At 41.3% G+C, this 24,089-nt stretch overlaps 1 protein-coding gene across 6 annotated transcripts in view; it reads right to left on the reverse strand.

Moving 5' to 3' along the window:
- Positions 1–8,341: 8,341 nt before the first annotated feature.
- The window catches only part of znf827 (zinc finger protein 827), a 138,364-nt gene continuing 122,616 nt past the window's right edge, over positions 8,342–24,089 (reverse strand). For 3 of the 6 annotated variants that reach the window (XM_080193213.1, XM_080193220.1, XM_080193205.1), the window contains 2 exons: positions 18,049–18,226; positions 8,342–10,028 (listed from right to left, as the gene is read on the reverse strand). In XM_080193213.1, the coding sequence (XP_080049339.1) occupies positions 9,203–10,028; positions 18,049–18,226 (1,004 nt within the window). In that variant the 3' untranslated portion in view covers positions 8,342–9,202. Of the gene's footprint in view, positions 10,029–11,383; positions 11,477–13,652; positions 13,758–18,048; positions 18,227–24,089 lie in introns of those variants that run through there. The other 3 variants (XM_080193227.1, XR_013887062.1, XM_080193235.1) reach the window with 3 other exon arrangements.

Consider the following 24,089-nt stretch of genomic DNA (forward strand, 5'->3'; position numbering starts at 1 on the left):
GTAAAGAACCAACCCCTGACATCCGTCCTATAACTACCCCCCCTTAATTTAAAGCCATGCCCCCTCGTGCTAGATTTCTCCATCCGAGGAAAAAGGCTATCACTATCCACCCTATCTAAACCTCTAATCATCTTACACGTTTCAATAAGATCCCCTCTTAGCCTCTTTCTTTCCAGCGAAAACAACCCCAAATCCCTCAGTCTCTCCTCATAGGACCTCCCCTCCATACCAGGCAACATCCTGGTAAACCTCCTCTGCACCCTCTCCAAAGCCTCCACATCCTTCCTGTAATGTGGGGACCAGAACTGCACACAGTACTCCAAGTGCGGCCGCACCAGAGTTGTGTACAGTTGCAACATGACGCTGCGACTCCTAAATTCAATCCCCCTACCAATAAACGCCAAGACACCGTATGCCTTCTTAACAACCTTATCTACTTGATTCCCAACTTTCAGGGATCTATGTACACATACACCTAGATCCCTCTGCTCATCCACACTATTCAAAGTCCTCCCGTTAGCCCTATACTCAACACATCTGTTACTCCTACCAAAATGAATTACCTCACACTTCTCCGCATTAAACTCCATCCGCCACCTCGCGGCCCAGCTCTGCAACCTGTCTAAGTCACCCTGCAAACTATGACACCCTTCCTCACAATCTACCACACCTCCGACTTTGGTGTCATCAGCAAACTTACTAATCCACCCAACTATACCCTCATCCAGATCATTAATAAAAATTACAAACAGCAGTGGCCCCAAAACAGATCCCTGAGGCACACCACTCGTAACCGAACTCCATGACGAATATTTACCATCAACCACCACCCTCTGTCTCCTATCTGCTAGCCAATTCCTGATCCAAGTACCTAGATTACCCCCAATCCCATACATCTGCATTTTCTGCAGAAGCTTACCATGGTGAACCTTATCAAACGCCTTACTAAAATCCATATATACCACGTCAACTGCCTTACCCCTATCCACCTCTTTGGTCACTTTCTCAAAGAACTCAATAAGGCTAGTAAGGCATGACCTACCTGCTACAAAACCATGCTGACTGTCTCTAATCAATTCATTACTCTCCAAATAACTATAAATCCTATCCCTAATAATTCTTTCTAAAACCTTGCCCACAACAGAAGTAAGACTCACCGGTCTATAATTCCCGGGGAGGTCTATGTTCCCCTTCTTAAACAATGGGACAACATTCGCTGTCCTCCAGTCTTCCGGTACTATACCAGAGACCAACGATGACCTGAAGATCAGAGCCAGAGGCTCTGCAATCACCTCTCTTGCCTCCCAGAGAATCCTAGGGTAAATCCCGTCCGGACCAGGGGACTTATCTATTTTCAAGCACTCTAGAATATCCAGCACATCCCCGGTATCAACTGCAATACTGTCTATTTTACACCCCTGCACCCCAGTGTCCTCCTCAGCTACATTCATGTCCCCCTGCGTGAACACCGAAGAGAAATATTGGTTCAATGCCTCTCCAATCTCTTCCGGTTCCACACACAACTTCCCTCTACTGTCTGTAACTGGCCCTAATCTTGCCCTAACCAACCTTCTGTTCTTGACATACCTATAGAACGCCTTAGGATTCTCCTTAATCCTATCAGCCAAAGTCTTCTCATGTCCTCTTTTAGCCCTTCTTAACTCCCTCTTCAACTCCCTCCTAGCCAATCTAAAGCTTTCTAATGCACTACCTGAGCCCTCAAGCCTCATCCGATCATGAGCCATAATATTGGCCTTTATCGCGAGGGGGATAGAATATAAAAGAAGGGAGGTCTTGCCGCAACTGTACAGGGTACTGGTGAGGCTGCAACTGGAGTACTGTGTGCAGTGTTGGTCCTCTTATTTGCGAAAGGATATATTAGCCTTGGAGGGAGTACAAAGAAGGTTCACCAGGTTGATACCGGAGATGAGGGGGTTAGCTTATGAGGAGAGATTGAGTAGATTGGGCCAATACTCGTTGGAGTTTAGAAGGCTGAGGGGTGATCTTATAGAGACATATAAGATAATGAAGGGGCTAGATAGGGTAGAGGCAGAGAGATTCTTTCCACTGAGAAAGCTCAGAGACTATCACTGTTTGCTGTGCAGATACATGGACCTGGGTCGGATCTCCGATTTGGGTCGGTGTCTGTGGGAGTTTGCACATTCTCCCAGTGCTTGCGTGGGTTTTCTCCGGGTGCTCCAGTTTCCTCCCACACCCCAAAAACGTGCTTTTAGGCTGATTGGTGTTAACAAATTGTCCCTAAGTTAGACGTCCCTTAATCTGGTGCACATATAATTCTCCAAATTTGCAAAGCTTTATTGTGGAGTCCAAGAGGTGTAGACAAAAGTTGTAGGTAGAAGAAGGATTGGAATGAGGCACTCACTGAATGTTAAAATGGGCGGTGCGGGCTTGTAGGGCCGAAGGGCCTGTTTCCTGTGCTGTGCTGTTCTTTGTTCTTTGAAACAAGAACTAGAGGACACAGCCTCAAAATAAGGGGGAGTCAGTTTAGAACAGAGTTGAGGAGGAACTTCTTCACTCAGAGGGTAGTGAATCCCTGGAATTCTCTGCCCATTGAAGCGGTGGAGGCTACCTTGTTGAATATGTTTAAGTCACAGGTAGATAGATTTCTGATCGATAAAGGAATTAAGGGTTATGGGGAGCAGGCGGGAAAGTAGAACTGAACCAGTTTCAGATCAGCCATGATCTCATTGAATGGCGGGGCAGGCTTGAGGGGCTAGATGGCCTACTCCAGCTCCTGTTTCTTATGTTCTTATGTTCTACACAACCTTTGTTGACCTCGCGAATGCCTTCGACACTGTCAGCCAATAAGGCCTGTGGAGGATCATGTCAAAGTTCGGCTGCACCCCTGCCCTCCAAATTCATTCACATGGTACACCAGTTCCATGATGGGATGATGGCCAGAGTACTGGATAGCGGAGAATCCTCTGAGGCATTCCCAGTTACCAATGGCATCAAACAGGGCTGTGTGCTCGCACCCACACTGTTCAGCATGATGTTTACTGCCATGCTGAATGATGTCTTCCAGGACAGTGTTGCTGGAATCAGCCTCAAGTACAGAGTGGATGGGAAGTTCTTCAACCTGAGGAAACTTCAAGTATTACCAAAGTGAAGGAGACGGTTCTGAGAGATTTCCTTTTTGCCGATGACTATGCCTGTATGCTGGCTCAGAGCCAGAGATGCAAAATATGTACAAATTTTCCACGGCTTGTGACAACTTTGGACTCACCATCAACATTAAAATGACTGAAGTCATGCACCAGCCTGCTCCTCATGCACCGTACACAGAACCCATAATCACAATCAAAGGGCAGAAACTACAGGCAGTGGACCAGTTCACTTATCTTGGCAGCACCCTCTCCCAAGCAGTGACTATCGACACAGAAGTTAATTGCAGAATAGCAAAGGCAAATTCTGCTTTCAGTAGACTGCGCTCCACTGTATGGGAATGTCGAGGCATCAGCCCAGCAATAAAACTAAAGGTCTACAGCGCCGCGGTACTCACTACCCTCCTGTACGACTGTGAAACGTGGACTGTGTATGGAAGGCATGCAAGACGGCGCAATCATTTCCACATGATTTGTCTTCGCAGAATATTACACATCAGATGGCAAGACAAAGTACCAGATACTGAAATTCTCTCTAGAGCAAGTCTACCATCAGTCCACACACTGCTGATGAAAGCACAGACACAGTGGGCAGGTCATGTCATCCTTATGCCAGATGAGCGCTCCTTTTTGGGGAACTCTCTGCTGGAAGACACTCGCGTGGGGGGCAGAAGAAATGTTACAAAGACACACACAAGGCCTCTCTGAAGTCACTTGATATAGACACGACCACCTGGGAAACACTGGCACAAAACCTGGCGCTGCCTCATCTACATGGGCTGCCAAGCTTACAAAGCAAGGTGCATTGCTGATGCACAACTTAAGTGCGAGCTGCAAAAGTCCAGAGCCACCAGCACAACAACTACAGTGTCTACAGAAGTCTGTCCAATCCGTGCCCGAATTGGCCTGATCAGTCATCTTCGGACACATCGCATCCAGCCTCAAAATGACTAATGGTGTCGAGGTCCTCATTGACAACGATGGACAAACAACTAACCTAACCCAGAGCAACTTTACGACCAGCACCTGGTTTTAATTACAAGTTGACCAAAAATCCCAGCATTCTTAACTCTCAGCCAGAATAGCCGTTTTAAAGTCACTATTGCCAATGTTGTTGTTAAATCATCATTGTAGCCATTCTTTCTCAGTCTACATTCCCCATCTTCTCTGCTTTAATTTTACCCATTTTTAAAATTAATTTTACACATCTTATGTGGTGCTTTATGAAAAGTTTTCCAAAAATGCAAATACATCTTATCCACTGGTGCACCATTATCTATTCTACTAGTTACATTCTCAAAAAACTCCAGTAGGTTTGTGAGACATGATTTCCCTTTCACAAATCTATGTTGACTTTGTCTAGTGTTGATATTTTCTAAGTGTCCTGTTATTGCATGCTTTATAATACTCTAGCATTTCACTGCTACTGATGTTAGGCTAACCCGTCTGTAATTCCCGGCTTTCTCACTCCTTTTTTAAATAGCAGTTATATTTTCCACCTTCCAATTTTTCAGGATTGTTCTAGAATCTGCAGAATTTTGGAACGTGACAACCACGCATCCATTATTTCCAAGGCCAACTCCTTCATTACTGACTGAAATCAACATTAAGTCCCATTAATTTCACCAGCATTATTTTTAGCAGTACCAATTTCCTTTAATTCCTCTTTCTCGCTAGACATTTGATTCCTCAGAATTTCTGGGAAGTTATTTTGTCTTCCTCCGTGAAGTCATAAATAAAATAGGTGTTTAAAGGCTCTGTTAGAATTTTTCCTGTTTTGGTTTGTGAGGGACATTTTTTAAAAAGCAGATACTTATGAGAAGCTTTTACAATTCACTTTTATGTTGCTTGCAAGTTTGCACTCATTTGATTTTTCTCCTCTTTTGCTGAATATTGAACTTCTCCCAATCCTCAGGCTTGCTACTTTTTCTAGCAACTTTATTGGACTCCTCTTTGGATTTAATACTATCCTTAATTTCTTTTCTAAATTTTGGGCTGCTTTTCTTGTTGTGCTTTTGTACCAGAAAGGAATGTATAACTATTTCAGTTCCTTAAATATTAACCATTGCCTATCCACTGTCATGTATTTAATGAAGTTCCCTAATCTAAGTTGGCTAACTCATACCTTAGTAGTTTAGATTTAGGACCCATAAAAATACAAACCAAGCACTATGGTTTATTTATACAGAAAATTGATTGAGAAGTAGCAGAGTCATTTTAAACTTGTTTTGAATCTTGGTTAGACCACATGAAAAAGGTGCTAAATTGGGGGAAGGCTAATTACAACAATATTAGGCAGGAACCGAAGAATGTAGATTGGGGGTAGATGTTTGAGGGCAAATCAACATCTGGCATGTGGGATGCTTTCAAGTGTAAGTTGATAGAGATTCAGGACTGGCACATTCTTGCAAGGATGAAGGATAAGTGTGGCACCTTGGATAACACGAGATATTGTGAATCTAGTCAAAAGAGAAAAAGGAAGCATTTGTCAAAGCTAGGAAGCTGGGAACATACAAAGCAAGTGTGGAATACAAGGAAAGTAGAAAGAAACTTAAGCAAGGAGTAAGGAGGGCTAAAAGGGATCATGAAAAAGCACTGGCCAGCAGGATTAAGGAAAATCCCAAGGCTTTTTACACTAAGTCAGCAGCATGGTTGGTGTGGGCTTGGAGGGCCGAAGGGCCTGTTCCTGTGCTATAATTTTCTTTGCTCTTTGAAATGCCATGCATAGTTCTGGTCACCACATGGTTAAAGGAGGATTTAGAGGTACTGAAAAGGGTGCAATAATATTATGGGTAGCACGGTGGTTAGCACTGCTGCCTCACAGCAATAGGGACCCAGGTTCGATTCCTGACTTGGGTCACTGTCTGCACATTCTCCTTGTCTCTGCGTGTGTATCTTTGGAGTTCTGATTTCCTCCCACAGTCTGAAAGACACGGTGGTTAGGTGTATTGTCCATGCTAAATTCTCCCTCAGTGTACCCAAACAGGCCCCACAATGTGGCAATTGAGGGATTTTCACAGTAACTTTATTGCAGTGTTAATGTAAGCCTACTTTACAGGTATATCGGAACAGCTCATCAGGGATGAGTGAACAGACTGAGTCTCTTTTCCCTTGAAAAGGGCTGAGAAGTGATATAAAATAAGTCTTTAAATTTGTGAAAAGCTTTGGTAGAGTGAAGTGAGGAACATCAAAACCCAAAACCATTAAAATCAAAAAGGCACAAAGAAATCAAGTTGGGAATTCAGAAAATAAAACTCCTTTATCAGTGAGTGGTAAGAACCTGGAATTTGTTAACATTAGGTGAATAGGGTAGATACAGTTAAGGGGAAGTAGATAAACATATGACAAGAAAGGAATAGAAAGTGTTATATGCTCTTTGTGAATCATTTTGCAGCCTCCCCCAATGCCTGTATATACTTTTAAAAATGGGAACCAGAATTGTGCTGCAACATGAACTTATGCCTCAAAGCGCTTCACAGGATTATTATAAAACCAAATCGGACACAGCACTACATTACCATTAAAATCAAAAACTAGGCCAAAGAAATAGGTTTTAAGGAGCATCTTAAATGAGGCAAGTGTGGCAGAGAGGCATGGAGATGTAGAGAGGGGATTCCAGAGCTTGCGGCCTATATAACTGAAGCTGTGGCTCTCAATGGTCAATCAATTAAAATTGGGGATGCACAGGAGGGCAGAATTAAAGAGCATATATCTGAGGATTCAAGATTTGGAGGGGATTAGAGATTGAGAAGAGGAATGCCAAAGAGGAATTTGAAAACAACCATGGGAATTTTAAAATCAAGGCATCATTTGACCAGGAGCCATTTGTAAGTAGTAAACACAGCAAACAAAAGTGACACTAAGGTTGTGCACAACTAATTTAGTCTCAGGCTGTTGTAGGGAGAGAGGTAGATCAGTAGCTAGGGAATGGAGTTTGGATGGGAACTGAAAACAATGGTTTGTCTTCCCAATATTTATAAATATTTAAAAAAAACGTAGACTAATTTTTCATTTATGAGTGGCCATCACTTTAGTTATATTACCACTGGCAGCGGGTATAGAGAATTACCACCCTAGTTTGTTTTATTGCAGAATGGAAGCCATTGCAGAGAAACCTCTACAAGTCTACAATAAGTTGCAGCCATCAAAGGAGATCACAGAACAAATATTCAAGAATCTGGCATCTGTCAGGAAAGGCACAGAATGTTGATCTAATAGTCTGCAATATTACAGAAGGGTGCCTGGCAACTTTAAACCCGAGTGTGAGAAAACCATTGCTCACAGGAATCAGCAGTACCAATACTTTGATGTGCTCAGTTTATTTTTATGTGGGTGGAGTAGCCATTTGAGAATCTGAAAATATCCCAACTGTCTGCTGCTGAACTGCTTCATTGGAGCTTCTGAACTGTGTGTAAGGATCTAAGGATAGTCTACAAGTAAGTCACAAGTCAATCCACCCATAATTCAGATCTATAGAATAGGTATTTATTTCAAAGGAATATTTGAAATAGCCGCTGTATTATTTAACTTTTGATGCACAATTACAGTTTGGTGGCATAGTCAACGCAATCATCTGAATTATAGTTTATAAATGGTAGTGGGAGCAACCAAATCTGAATAGATCAAAGTACAAGAGTTTAAAAACAAAACTAGTTTTATGTTTAGATCTGGCTGCTTTGTGTGATACTACTGATTGAAGTAGAAAGCAGTTTAAAATTTGTTTTTGCCTTCTGACAAAGCGTTTCTATTTGGAATGCAACAGCATTTTTACATTAGATATTGTTTCTCTGGGATGAACCACGGCTTCTGATTCCCAGTATTTTCAATACACAATGCAGGACTCAGAATTATGTAGCAAAAGTATTAGATAGCATAACTTGTTTGTAAATGACAAAACTGACTTTGAAGAGATATAAAAATAGAAACTAAAAACAAACACACAATAAAATGATGATGGTTAGAAGTTGTTTTTTGTAAAAGTCTTGGACACTATTTTGATGCAAGAATGACGTCTTTTGTACATGTTAAATGTAGAAAGCAATCAGTCTCACCATTATAGAATTACCTTTGCTGTGAAATGGACTGGATTCAATGCACTAGCTCCAGTTCAATTAATTAAGTTTGTGAACAGAAGAAATGAAATAAAAACATTTGTTGAAAATATAAGCGTACAAGTGTTACCTTGGGATGAATAAAACTAAGAATAGATAAAGAACTAGGAAACCAAAATAATGCAGATTTATTTTGAATATATTGCAGGTTACACTAGGCATCGGTAATGCAACTGAACATGAAAGAGAGCAAAAACTTTAAGTGCCAATCACTGTCACAAACAGCCTTTTAATAGTTTTTCTTTTAAATGCAGCAAAGCATAATCCAAGCAAAATATAAATATATATGATAATATATATAAACACAATAATATATATAAATATATATTATTATATATATTAATGCACACGCGCACGCACAGCATCTACAAAAAGCTCAAAATACTGAAAACAATGCTGCATTTTCAAAAAAACAAAACACTGGAACACAATTGTGTGGCTGAAGATGAACTCCAACTATAGTGCAGAGGTCATTTATACTGCATTAAATGCAAAAACATCAATGTGCCAGCCTAAAGCTTGGAGATGATAAATGCTGAAAACAAAAGTCAGCAATGTCATGCATCTTTCAAAGTGCTAATGGTGGTGCTGAAATAAATGTGACTGATCACTACCATGTTGATCAGCTTTAGTCAACATACCGCTGCTCTGAAATCAGTAACACTAGGTAGAAAAATGATACTACTTTAAGTAACACAAAAATGTGCAAGACTAAGCATTGTGCAAAATTCTGCCTCATCACATGGTTTTTTTTTAGCCTGGGCAATTTTGCAGCCCAGAGTTCAACTACCTCTTTCCAATACTTGGGTTTCCATACAATTATGGACATTTAAGTACTTTATATATAATTCAAGCAGCACTTATATGAATACAAGAAGCATTTACAGCCACTTCTACACATTCTACTGTTCTACAATAATAAACATTTCTAAAAAAAAATTCTCATATTGCAGCAATAACCACTATTCAATCCGTGGTTGAAACATAAACTGTGTTTGCCTGTTCAGTTAGGCCAAGGTAGGCTAAGAATGAGTGTTTGGGGGAAACAGTATCTGCAGGTGCCGTTTGCTGCTGAGACGAAAGGAATGTAGCTTCACATTTATTTTGTGGAAAAAGTGTAGTCAGTGGAATAAGATGTGTGAGGTCACAGTTCCTGTATTTACCTAGGTGTGCAGAAATACCATTCAAGCCAAATAAACCTAGTGCTGATCCGGTTGAAATTCCATTGTTGCCAGTCACTGACAGTGCAACAGTCTGCAAAGCCTGCGATGCTGACATAACTGAAAGTGGTGAAAGGAGGTTTCTGGGATGTTTGCTGTTTAAGTTGCTTTCTTTCAAAGTTACAGGTTGCATTCTCCCTTTCTTCTCCTCTTCCAGATATTCACCATTCTGATGTTTCTTCACATGGCGGCTGAAGACAAATGGATGCGTGGTTGTGAAGAAGCATTCATCACAGCACATAGTCTGTCGAGGAGAGTGCTTCAGCTTTTTGTGTAGATTTAGATTGTCTTTGCGCTTGCAGCTGTAACTGCACTGATCACAATGGAAAGGACGCTCCCCTGTGTGCACACGAACATGTTCTATCAGTTTATTGGCTGTCTTGGAGAGATAACCACATTGATCGCACTTGTAGTGGTTGCCAAGGCGATGTTCACGAATGTGCATCTCTAGCTCCAGTTGATTCACTTTCACCACTTGACAGATTCGACACTTGAATTCCATTTTGTAGTGTGTCCTTAAATGGCATTCCATGGCTGAAGGACGGTTTGTGGCATAAATGCAGAATGGGCACCTGTGATAAAATTAAAGGCAAAGATGTAATTTAAAACTGAGATTTTATCTTACTAGTCAATAGACTGTTCTAGTAGCTATGATACTGCAATATGATTATTTGAGATGTATCAAGCACCTCAAAAGTATGAGATGTTACATTCAATTAAACACTACTGAATTAGTTTCAACATCAAATCAGTAGCAAAATTTCAAACTATGTTTTAGTCTAGAGGGTAGAAAAAAAGCATCTTCCAATAAGGCACATTTCAGTATTAAAGATAGAGACTCTTATTAGCAGAGGTTGATAACATCCATTCCTCCAGCTGACTGAAACATGCAGTGTAGCCACCAACTTACTGGGAATTAAGCTTATGTTCCTATAAATACGAGATACATCCATAGGCAGCGTACTACCTCAAGTATGTGCACCTCTAATCAAAAACAATGGTGAGAAGAGGTCCAGATGATGCATTTCAGATGTTATTTAATTTCTTACTATTTTTATTAATTAGTCAGAGTCATGAGGGCACAGGTAATCATTGAACCCAGAGTCCTTGCCATTGCTTTGTAGACCTATTTGCTAACTTCTCTCTCAATATGTTCTGCCACTTTCAAAGATTTACATACATGAACCTCCAAGGTCCCTCGACCCAGCATTTTTTAGAATCATGGACATTAAATTTATATTACTTCACCCCGTCTGCTAAAATGCATCACCCCACATTTCTCTTATTAAATTCCATCTGCCACTTGTTTGTCCATTCTATACCATGTCAATTGGTATTACCATGTTTGTCACACCTCCAAGTTTTGAAATTTTACACTGTATTCTAATATCCAAGTCAATTATTTATGTCAAAAATTACAATTTCTTGAAGTGATTTATAATGATTTAAAAAAATATTGTCCTAATTTAAAAGGGCCTCTATGTTCTTGCTCCACTCTCTGTAACTCTTCCCACCCAACTTCTCAACTTATATCTTCTGATTCTGGATGTCTTGTCATCAATGCTGATAAATTGCTCAAGCATCATGGTCCAATATTCTCTCATTCCTTTCCTAAAGCTCATTATTTCTGTTGCCATATTTCTCTTCACCTTCAAAAGCTTCTCAAAAACTAATCATATATCCATAACTTTGGTTACCTCCTGCCTGTGAGAGATTCGTCCCTCAGTGAAGTGCCATAGGAAATTCTGCTGTGTAAGAAGCCCTATTCAAGCATAAATTGTGTATAATTCAGCACTGTAATGATTAATTAATTTGGTATAATCACAAACTTGGATTCTATGTGATTTTTACATTTCATATAGAAATTTATGTAAATAAAGGATATACAACGAGGCTTAGTGGTTTACTAAAAAAAGTCTTTACAACTCACCAATGCCACAGTAAACCATCAAGTCAAAGTTGTGCATCCGATTTATATCACATCACTTTATAGAAATTGCAACTTCATGGTTCAAAGTATCTGTTCAAATAAATATTTAGAGAAATGAATAAGGAGAACAAGGACTTATTAATTTTGGAGGTGGGTAGAGGGAAAGACAGTTGCATAAAACTAGCCTTGTCAAGGACATCCAGCACAAAAGATAGCTGGTGCAGGCAGGTATTGAAAATGTGTGGCAAAGCTCAAGATGCAGACACCAAAGGGACTGGCAAGAGAGCATGTCAGGAAAACTGTAAGGATGCAGCAGGCAGGGTGAGGCGAGCTGGACAAAAAACAGACAGGTGCGACAGAAAATGCAATAATGTTGGGACGTGACAAAATCTGGGCCCATACGGCAAGTTGAGAGATTTAATAGAAACGTGAAAATATTTTTGTGTTTAAGATATTAATTAGACATCATCATCCAGTTCTGGATGCCATACTTGAGGAAGGATGTTAAGTAATTTGAGAGACTACAGAGGAGATTCATTATAATGATTCTAAGGTCTGTAGCTATGAGGACAATTTGGAGGGGTTGGAACTGTTTTCCTTGGAGAAAAGGCGGCAGAGAGGAGACTTGATAGAGGTATTCAAGATCCTGTGGGGTATGGACAGAGTAAATAATGAGAAACTTTTCCTACTCATGGGAACATCATGAACTAGAGGGCACAGATTCAAAATAATTGGCAAAAAAAATAAAAGGGAAGAAGAATTTTTGTTTCACTCAGAGGGTGATTGGAGTCTGGAATGAACTTCCTGAGAGGGTGGTGGAGGCAGGTTCTGAGATATTTAAAAGGAAATTGGATTACTGTCCGAAAAGGATGTGCAAGATTACAGGGATGTGGCAGGGGAGTGAAAATAGATGCAATGTCCTTTCAGAGTTCCAGTGCAGACTTGGTGGGCTGAATGGGCCCTTTCTGTATTGTAACAATTCTGTGATTCTTTTATGAAGTTTAAAAAATGAGAAACTTTATGAAGTTGCTCGTCAGAAGTTTCAATGTTAACTCAATGTTCAGAAGTAAAATGAGAAACTGATTTTTCATAACTACAAGCCAAACATGTAATGGGCAAGGTGTGTGTTGACACATGGATATTAAGATTAGAAAAACATTTTAATCTCCAGGAATCTTCAGCTTAATGAGCACAAGTGATTCATTTATCAGCTTGTGGCAGAAATAATCAACTATTCAACTGAAATAGAGAGAAGAGGGGCAGATTCAATTCAATTGAACAGACTTCAGAAGCGAACACACTAAGCTTAAGCAGAACTTGCCATCAAACGTTGAATGATCCTGCCTCATTGTTTCTAAAATACTGAATTTACAGGAATATTTTCATACATTTAAAAAAAAATTCTCTCTCATTTATTCCTTCTTCCCAGGTGTTGTTGACTCCATATTGGTTCAAATGACTATTATATAAAAGCAAAATACTGAGAATGCTGGAAATCTGAAATAAAAACAGAAAATGCTGGAAATACTCCTCAGGTTAGGCAGCATCTGAGGAAAAGGAATTAAAACTGATGAAATATCACTGAGCTGAAATGTTAACTCTGTTTCTTTCTCCACAAATGCTGCCTGATCATCAACCATACGTGAATGCCGACAGTGAATTTTGCTAACTGTTAGACACATCACAGTAGTCTGATTCTACTCGACGTAATCCACATATACCCATATTTAGTAAAGGATATTAAATGAAGACCAACAAGGGAGATTCTGGCTAATTTCCCCCTCTAAACCAAGGAGTATAGAGGATAATTTAAACACCTAGACTGTGATCACCTTACTCAATAGAGCCAGGGTGGGATAGAAGTTGAGATTTGTTTAATATATGATGTGGTGATGCCGGCGTTGTACTGGGGTGGGCACAGTAAGAAGTTTCACTAAACCAGTCCAATAGATCTATTTGGAATCATGAGCTTACAGACTACTGTTCCTTCATCAGGTGAGTTGTTTAATATAGATTACTCAGTCACTCCACGCTGTGGCTAGCTGAACCAAAAACAGCACTTTTATTGTATTTCATAGTGGTTATTTTTCAATGCACATTCTTTTAACCAAAATCAAATTATTTCAGAAAATCAATTATATATTGATTTCAACCGCTTGCTGTGAATTGCATATAAACCCAACTTGTAATATTCCGTTTGCAATTGGGGAAGGGATGAGAAAGGAGAAGTTAAAACATTTACTGTTTTATTTGTTTTGCTTTTTACCTCTTTTCCAGTTTTCTCTCTTTGCTTCATCTCCCCTGAAGATGCTGGCTCCTTGCTGAGTAAGATTCTGAAGATGCCCTCCTTGTACAGCCCCAAGGGGCAATTCTTAAATTCAAAGTAAAAAATGTGCTTTCAAGTTACCAAAATCCTTTGGCCTTCCATTCATAATATTTCTACAGTTGTTGATCTACTTAACTATTTGCCCTTCTATAACCTTCGCTACATGGAAGTCTTGTGGTGCAATGGGTAGCATTCCTGCTTCTGAGCCAGAAGCTCTGCATTCCAAGTCCCAACCTAGGACATGATGGCCAAGGAAGGAGGGTTCATAACGCAGCCAAAAAAAGTTGACTATCAACTTGCAAATGCTTCCAACATATGCCAATCGAAAGCAGAAAGTGTGAAAGAAATTCCTGGTTAGCAATGTAATGGAAAGAAAGTTGGAGCTTCTATCACTATCAAAAGCTCCAGACTAAACATCACCACTATGATGCACCTATCCAAGATACACCTATCCTCAGGAAAAAATATTATATAGCTTCCAATCCAAAATTGAGACCATACATTCAGCTGCCTCTCTCTGTTTTTCTTTCTCATTCCAATCATTCCCTCTCAAGCTCATATTGCTCACCTCAGCGATTTGATAAAAATGCAGAGTAAGGCAGGAATATCAAAAGTAAAGAAAAATCTAAAGGCACAATATTTGAATGCCTGAAATATTCTCGACAGAACCGATAAATTAACAGCAAAGAAACGAATGGACTTGATCTGATAGCCTCCATGGAATTGTGATTACTGACATTAACAGCACGCAAAATACAGATAGGTAAGTGAGCGGGCAAAAATTAAGCAGATGGAATATAATGTGGGAAAGTGTGAGATTACCCACTTTGGCAGGAAGAATATAAAAGCATAGTGTAGAATGCTATGGAGGATCTGGGTGTCCTTATACGTGAATCACGGAAAGTTAGCATGCGAGTAGGATGAATATAAAAGCAGGGGAGTCTTGTTACACTTGTACAGAATGTTAGTGAGATCACAACTAGAGTACTGCGTATAGTTTTGGCTTCCTTCAGCCTTGCATTGGAAGTAGTTCAGAGGGGGTTCCGATTTCTGGGATGAGAGGTTGTCTTCTGTGGAAAGATTGAGTAGGTCGGGCCTATACTTGCTTGAGTTTAGAGGAATGAGATCTCACCAAAATGAGGCTAAATTTCAGGAGGATGATTCCCAAGTCAGGGGAGTTTAGAATTAGGGATCACTGTCAGAACAGGCCATTTACGGCTGAGGTGAGGATAAATTTAATCAAATGTTTGGAATTTTCTGCACTAGGCGTCTGTGGACGCTCAGTTATTGAGTATGTTCAAGACATGGGATAGTGCAGCAAGGTGTAGCTGAGTCAGAAGTTCAGCCATGATCTAATTGAATGACAGAGCAGACTCAAGAGGCTGAATAACCTATGTCAGGGCTTCTCAAATTATGGGCCTTGGCTTGCAGTGGGGTCAAAAGACAAGATTTTGGTATTGTTAGCTCCAAGGCAGCAATGGCTGTCATGGAATTCAGACTAATTTCTGACAGTTGCAAGGCACTTATAAATCCTTGTTGGTTGCCATGGCGTAATAGACTGCTGTCTGAGGCCTGGCTGCTGCTGGGAAAATAACTCATGAAAAAGTAGGAGTTTGTTCTTGATGTAGAAAATCTGTTTCATCAATAATCAAGATAATCTTGCATCAATAATCACAAATGCATTGATAATCACGATTTTATAATATTTGGAATCCTATTGCATCAATGAGAATCCTCTTATATAAATACTTAAGAGTCTTAATACATTGATAATCAGGTTCCCATTATATTCATAATCTTAAAGTCATAGAATTCTAATTAGGTTATTACTACATTCATGATCAGGGTTCTTCACAGTAATAGTCTGGTGCCTATTGCCTCAACAATCAGGATCTTATTGCAAAATTAATCAGCATCATATTTACCACATTAATTACAGATCCAATTGCATTAAGAATCAGCTGCCTTTTGTTTCAATTAAAAATCAGAGTCCTATTGCATCAATAATCAGGATCATATGACATTAGAGTCATTTGCCATTGCATCAATAAAAATGATCCTATCAGACTAATGATCAAGATGCTATTAGACTCCAAATACACTAATAATACATTAACCATCTCCTCCTGAAGCTGAAGCATTCTCTTCACCTCTCCCCCCATTCAACAATTCTTGTACACAAAAGCATCATTGGGAAAGTACTAGGATTCTATTTCCTATTTACGTTTCTTTAAGATCCATCTCACTGACCATCCAACTTCCCATCCTGTGTTTTTCCAGCTGAGATTGTAAATGGTCCCTTTCCCTCAAATATTGTTCCATTTTCTTTCAGAATGATCATCATCTCCAAAACATCTCAACAAACCCACCGTGGCCTTTATGTTTAATGAAGAACTACATCTTCCCAGCAATCCTTTCTTTTCCAAAGTTCGTAACACTGTTGTCAATTTCAAAATCCTTGCCCAAAATTCCAGGTTTGAATCTTTCTAATCATGTATCTGTATCCTTGCATAGCACAAAACCAGTCCTAATCAAAGCAGTAAATGTCATGCTGTGAGTTGTACTGTAACCCTCCTCAGCCTCCCTGCAGTGTTTGATGCAGTTGGCCACGCCATCCTACTTTTAATGCCTCAACTCTGTTCATTTCAGTAGGACTGCTTGCACCTCAACCCATCTGACACTGAAGTTCACATTCATGCCTGCATCATCTCACACTTGCCTATTCCTTTGGCTGGTCCCCCATCTTCCAGAAACTTCAGCCCCTTCAAATCTTTGTTGCAATACCCTGACTTCACATTGATTCTTACTCATCCATCATACTATTCTTGCTAACCTACATTGGCTCCCAGTCCCCAAATTCTCCCATTTTAAAACCCTTGTTTTTAAATCACTTCAGGCCTCATTCTTTCTTGACCTCGATAACTCAACTTTACAATTACTCTGTCCTACTGTGCCTTCAGCTACCAATGCAAATTGCTCTGCCTGAACTTTCCTGTGACACTCCTCTGTTAAAGCCCTCCTTAAAACCCATCTGGTTGACCAAGTTTTAAGTAACCCCATTTAATATCTCCTTTGCTGGCCTAATGTTCACTTTTGCTTGGTTATGCATCTAGGAGGTGCCTCAAGATGTTTTTCTAAGTTAGAGGAACTATATAAATTAAAGTTATTGTTAGTGCTGCCATTGTTGCTTATCATTTGCTATGCATTCTCAGTAATAGTTGGCAGTCAAGGCTGGACTATATTTAGTTACCCATGACACAGGATAGTATGGTTCAAAACATCTAGCAATGGAAAAATTATTTTTAAAAAAATGGGCTTAGTTTCTCTAGAGGACAGGATATCTCGATGACAAAAGTCACTTAATTCATCCATTCCTCTATTAGAAAGTTTGCTTCATATGTAGAACATGATTAATCATAGTAAATGCACAGGGTAACGGGGATAGATTGGGAGTTGGGCCTGGGTAAGATGCTCTTTTGCAGAGTCTGTGCAGACTCATGGGCCAAACTGCCTCCTTCTGCACTGCAGCGTTTCTATCGTTCTATGATTCTACACTTCAAACCTTAGTCTAAGTTTAGCCAGCTATAGTTGCTGCAGCAATGGAAATGAGTACTATCACTACCCTCTGGAAAATGAGAAAGAAAATTGGCACCAGCTCTTTTCCTTTATCTAGTGAATCCTACTGAAACTTGCATGTTTGTGTGTATTGGTGAAGTCAGTTTGGATTCAGCTGTAATACCCTTTTGTTAGTTAGCTTTCCATGACCACATACAAACGGCCTTTCATCGTGTACAAAATTGCAATTACTTCTGATTTTTAGTTACAAATCCAATTTAAGGAAACTACTTGCTTTTAGTATTTTGATCGATTTATGTGAAACAAACTATTTTCAACAGTAACAGGAGCATTTAGTACAGAACAAAATAAAACAGAAAATGCTGAAAAGCTTTGGCAAAGCAACCAAAATCTGTGCATAAAGGAAAATATATTAGGTTATTATTTCAGGTCTATGATACTTTGTCAGCATCCAACTCTGATGAAAGGTCATGGATCTGAAACTGAACCTAACATTTTGCTATTCATCAAGAATGATGTCTGGCATGGAACATTTTCAATATTTTCTATCTGTTTCAGATTTCTTGCATTTTGCTTTTTTGTACTGAACAAATTGGACAATCCTCTCATTCCTATATTTTTTTCTTAAAACATTGAATTTTCTAAAAGCCAGTATAAATTTAGCTTGAATCAACACCCAAAGGTTAAAAAATAATTTCTGCTGATAATTTCCTAAATGTCAGATCCTGAGAATGGTAGACTACATCCCAGCTTTCCTTACTTGAGTCCTCCAGTAGATACGTTATGGCATTTTTTGTGCTCCACAAGTTGCTCTGACGTTTTCAAAAATTTGTGACAGATGTCACACTCATACATCCTGGTAATGAGGTGGATCTGTAGATGTCGTTCATACATCATCTTTGTTTTACAAACAAAGTTACAGAAGATGCACTCAAAACCTAAGGATTAACACAAGCACCATAATTATAAATCTAAAAGTGAACATATTAGGACAGGGTGGATTTGAAAATATTTATACAATGCTGGGCATATAGCATAGTACATAATAAATGGCATTAGGTTTTACTGACAAGTCCTGATAAAAAACAGTAATTAAGTTAGTTGAGTTATGCTTAGCCATGCTATGATGGGAGTTGGAAAGGTACAAGGATGTCATCCTCCAACAGCATTAGCTGTTTTTATATTGACTTAGTGTTGTCGGCCCAGGCATGCAGATTTCATGCAAAATAAACTTGTCAGATTTGCTTAGACTGACACCATGCACCTGTGTTACTGATACAATCTCCAACAGTAGAAAACTTCAGAAGCCTGAATTCACCATTTGAGGAACCAGGAAGTTACATTTGGGCTTTTCCTTGTCATCCCAACTCAAACGTCATTTATTGCGTTTATACTTTGAGAACAGTTTCAGTAAGCAGACCGAATCTCTTGAAAGCTGAAACCTACACCTATATACTCTGCTGTGTATCTATTAGTACAATCCATATCTGGCAATTAACCCAGAAATGTGGTAATTGCTTCCTTCATAATGGGATATTCATCACTTCCTCCTGTCACCTTCCAAAGTGAAAATAACATACTGTTGAATCACTGCATACAATTTAAAAGTACATGTTTATTTATAGATAACGTAATGTGCACAAGGAGAAAGATTGGTAAGGTGATAAACAGCAACGTTAAACTCACACAGAAACCAGGCTGTTCAAAAAGACAGTGGAACTGAATATCCATAGTCACTTTATCTAAGGATAAATTCCATCATATATTCATCTGGGATCTCTGTTACTGACCCCGTCAAAGTTCACTGGAGCAGAAGGCAATTTCTTAATTTAAATACTCCAGGTACGGGTCCACGGCATTCGGGGCATCAAATACTTGCCTTCCCCAAGAGACTTGTAAGTTGTACGGGCAGGGTAATGAAATGTTACAAATATGCTTTTACTTCCCTTCCCAACCCCACACCCTCCTCCCTGTACCACCGCTTCTTTGTGAATTAATTCCTGGGTGCCAAAGTGAGCCCCATACCTGTCATAATTTATCTGTCCATCAATGTTCTGCCAGGCCAGGGATGTGGAAACCCTGGTTTGAGTCTCTGCCCTTTATTAGATATATTTCCAATAAAAACGGATAAGGGGATATGGGATACGGGGGGGTGGTGGATTTGAGATCAGCCTGCCTCTAACTGAATGGTGGAGCAGGCGCAAAGGGTTGAATTTGCCTACTTCTGCTCCTAATTCCTATGATACCAGCTAAATGTTGCTGAAGAGAAATGTGGCTTCCCACAGGATTGCATAGAAGTTCCAGGGACAAGTTGGGGACCTCAGGCATTGAGGTATGTAGGTCCTTTTCTAAATTGCAACTCATCCTATCAGATTCTTGTCAGGGTTTAAAATTTTCTATATCCTTTCTGTAATATACCAACCAGAACAGCACATATTACTCTATGTACAATCTAACTAAGGTCTGATACAAGTTTAACATAATCTCTCTATTTTTGTGTTACACTCCTTAGAAACAAATCCTATTGTTTCATCTGCTTTATAGCCTGTGACACAACTTTTAGTGATTGGCGTATTTGTATTCCGTGATCCTCTCATTCCTTTATTCCACCTGGGTTTACACCTGGCAAGTAATAAATGACATATCTATACTTCCTATCAAAATGTATTATCTCATTTATCTGTATTAAACTTCATTTCTTAATTTTCTGCTCATTTCGCAAGTCTACTAATGTCCTCCTGCAATTTGTTGCAGTCCTTCCCACTGTTGATTATCATCCCTGCCCCAAATTTGGTGTCATGCATCCATTTGGCAATTGTGTTTTTGATTTCAAAGTCCAAATTATGAAAACAAACTGTGAACAAAAGGGTGTCAGCACTTCCCATCTTCTGCCACTCTGAGTAACTACATTTCATTCCCTGCCTTATTTGAAGCCAACTAGCTTCCATTCTCCTCCTTGTTTTCTGACCCCACATTCTCTGACTTTATTCATTAGTTTATAATGGGACACCTTATACAAGAACTTCTGAAAATCCAAATAAATTAATCTTCTGCATTACCTGGAGCAGATGAGTGAAGGAGCAGAGAGACAGATAAGAAATTACCTGTTAAAAACCTGTTTAAATAAGTTTAAAGCACTTTTACCTTGTAGAACTGTTTAAAGCATTTAAAAGCATTTTTGCGGGCTTTTTGTATTTACCGCTTTAAGAATTCTAAGGGAGTGGTTAGAAGGAGTTGTGGGGCAGCAGGCTTTAAAACAGCGCCAGGTTTAAAAGGAGGCCTGGTGTAGACAGCGGGCAGCGTCGGAGCAGGTAGCGGAGTGAGTGGGAAGCAGAGTGAGCTACTAGGGCTTAAGATCAAAAGGGCTGGGGAGAAAAAGGGCCAGGTAAGTTCGCGTGGAAATTTTCAATATTACTACAGAGAATAATGGAGGGGCATGTGATGTGTTGTTTCTGTATGATGTGGGGACTGGCGGACCCCAGGGTCCTCCCCGGTGACCATGTCTGCAGTAAGTGCAGGTTGCTGGAGGAGCTCCAGCTCAGAGTAGATGAGCTGGCCTCTGAGCTACAGACACTGAGGCTCATCAGGGGGAGAGAGGATGCCATTGTCAATGGGGTGCAAGAGACATCCACCCCCCCTGGACTGGCTAACTCTAAGGGTCAGGAACAAGAGGGGGCTGCGGAGCGGAGGAAGGGGGGTGGGGAGCGGAGGAAGGGGGGTGGGGAGCGGAGGAAGGGGGGTGGGGAGTGGAGGCCTCAGCCTCTCAATCTGCATAACAGGTTTGAGGTTCTTGCTTCCAGTGTGGATGAGGACGAGGGAGGAGGTGAGGTCGGTCAGCAAACTGCACACGATACAGTGATGCAGCAGGACATAGGCAAAGAGAAGGTGAAAAGGAACGTAGTAGTGATTGGGGATAGTGGGGTGAAGGGTATTGACACTGTCCTTTGTCACAATAACAAAGTGCACAGAAGGGTGTGTTGTCTGCCTGGTGCTCGGGTCCAGGATGTCGCATCTAGGCTGCAGAGGAACCTGGAGTGGGAGGGTGAGAATCCGGTCGTTGTGGTACATGTGGGTGCCAATGACATAGGCAGAATGCGAACTGAGGATCTGGGGAGGGAGTATGAAAAGCTGGGAACGGAGTTAAAAAGTAGAACCGACAAGGTGGTTATCTCTGGGCTACTGCCTGAACCAAGTGCAGACGGGCGTAGGGTTGATAGGATTAAGGAAATGAATGAGTGGCTCAGGGATTGGTGTGGGAGGAATGGGTTTGAATTTATGGGGCATTGGCATCAGTATTGGGGTAGGTGGGACCTGTTCGGGCGGGATGGGGTTGGTCTGAACCGTGCTGGGACCAGAGTCCTGGCAAATCGTGTAAAGAGGACTGTAGACAGGGCTTTAAACTAATTGGGGGGGAGGGGGGTGCGCGAGGGTAGGTGACATTACGAGGCCTAAAGTTAAGGAGAGTGTACAGGTAAGGGTAGAGGCTGAGGATGTCCCAATAATAAAGGGAGTAGGGGGCGTGAGTATGGTTGGTGACGTTCCGGCAAATAGGGTCCAGGTGAAGGCTGGGATGAAGGCACTTTATCTGAATGCACGAAGCATTCAGAATAAAGTGGATGAGCTGGTGGCGCAGATCAGCACAAATGGATATGATCTGGTGGCCATTACAGAGACGTGGCTGCAAGGTGACGGGGACTGGGAGCTGAATGTACAGGGGTATCAAGTGTTTAGGAAGGATAGGCGGGAGGAAAAGGGGGGGTGCGTAGCTCTGCTGATTAAGGATAGCATCAGGGTGGTAGCAAGGGATGATATTGGAGCCAAGGAGCAGAAAGTGGAATCGTTGTGGGTGGAGATTAGGAACAGCAAAGGAAGGAAGACGCTGGTGGGTGTCGTCTGTAGGCCCCCGAATAATGATCTGGAGGTGGGGCGGGCTGTTAACGTGCAAATAAGTGCGGCGTGCAGGAATGGGACGGCCGTAATTATAGGGGATTTCAATCTACATATTGATTGGTCGACCCATGTTGGACGCGGTGGGCTCGAGGAGGTGTTCTTGGAATGCTGCCGGGATAATTTCCTTGAACAGTGTGTGTTGGAGCCGACGAGGGAGCGAGCTATCTTGGATCTGGTGTTATGTAATGAGGCGGGTAGAATTAGGGACCTTGCGGTGAAGGATCCTCTTGGGGAGAGTGATCATTGTATGGTGGAGTTTCTGGTGCAGATGGAGGAGGACAAAGTGGGTTCCCGGACACGCGTCCTTTGTTTGAACAGAGGGGAGTACGGTAGGATGAGAGAAGAATTGGCGAATGTGGACTGGGGGAGCGCATTGGAAGGTAGGTCTGCTGAGGAGCAGTGGAGGATCTTTAAGGAGATCTTTCTTGGTGCTCAGCAGAAATTTATTCCGATGGTCAAAAAGGACCGTAGGAGGAGAGGTAATAAGCCGTGGATAACGAAGGAGGTGAAGGAAAGTGTTAAATTAAAAGCGGAGGCGTTTAGAGTAGCTAAGAGTAGTGGGCGAGAAGAGGATTGGGAGAGGTTTAAATGTCAACAAAGATTGACAAAGAAGTTGATAAAGAAGGGTAGGAGAAACTATGAAGCTGGGCTAGCGCTTAATATAAAAAAGGATAGCAAGAGTTTTTATAAATATATAAAAAGGAAGAGGCTGACCAGGGTGAACGTTGGACCCTTAGAGGATGAGAAGGGGGACTTAGTGGTAGGGGATGGGGAAATGGCTGAGGTCTTGAATAACTTCTTTGTTTCGGTCTTCACGGAGGAGGACGTGAATAATTTGCCGGATGTTAGAGGTGGAAAGGTGGTAGGACTGGAGGGTCTCAATGACATTATTGTTACTAGAGGGGTGGTGCTCGACAGACTGGAGGGGCTGATTGTGGACAAGTCCCCAGGACCGGATGGAATGCATCTGAGGGTTCTGAAAGAAATGGCGGAGGTGATAGTAGATGCCTTGGTGGTTATTTTCCAGACGTCGCTGGATTCCGGGGAAGTGCCGGAAGATTGGAAAGCGGATAATGTTACGCCGTTGTTTAAGAAGGGTGGCAGGCAAAAGGCAGGGAATTATAGGCCGGTTAGTTTAACGTCTGTTGTAGGTAAAATGTTAGAATCCGTCATCAAGGAGGAAATAGCGAGGCATCTTGAGGGGAATTGCTTGATAGAGCAGATGCAGCACGGTTTCATTAAGGGGAAGTCATGTCTGACAAATTTACTGGAGTTCTATGAGGATGTGTCTAGGGCGGTGGATAGAGGAGAGCCGGTGGATGTGGTCTTTCTTGATTTTCAGAAGGCGTTTGACAAGGTACCTCACAAGAGGTTATTGCAGAAGGTTAGGGGACATGGAGTTGGGGGTAGGGCGTTAGCGTGGATAGAGGATTGGTTGTCAAATAGGAGGCAGAGAGTGGGGGTCAATGGGTGCTATTCGGATTGGCGGTTGGTGACTAGTGGAGTGCCCCAGGGGTCGGTGCTGGGGCCTCAGCTATTTACCATTTATATAGATCATCTGGAGGAGGGAACTGAGTGTATGGTGTCGAAATTTGCTGATGACACCAAGATTGGTGGAACGGCAAATTGCGCGGAGGGTGTGGAGAGTCTGCAGAAGGATCTAGATAGGCTGGGCGAATGGGCCAGGAACTGGCAAATGGAATTTAATGTTGGCAAGTGCGAGGTGGTCCACTTTGGTAGGACTAATGGTAGGAAGGATTATTACTTACGTGGAGAAAAACTGCAGCAGGCGACGGTGCAGAGGGACCTTGGGGTCCTTGTGCATGAGTCGCAAAAACCCAGCTTGCAGGT

This window comes from Carcharhinus amblyrhynchos, chromosome 1 (genome assembly GCF_965287045.1).
Source record: "Carcharhinus amblyrhynchos chromosome 1, sCarAmb.v2.hapA, whole genome shotgun sequence".
Classification (NCBI taxonomy): Eukaryota; Metazoa; Chordata; class Chondrichthyes; order Carcharhiniformes; family Carcharhinidae; genus Carcharhinus; species Carcharhinus amblyrhynchos.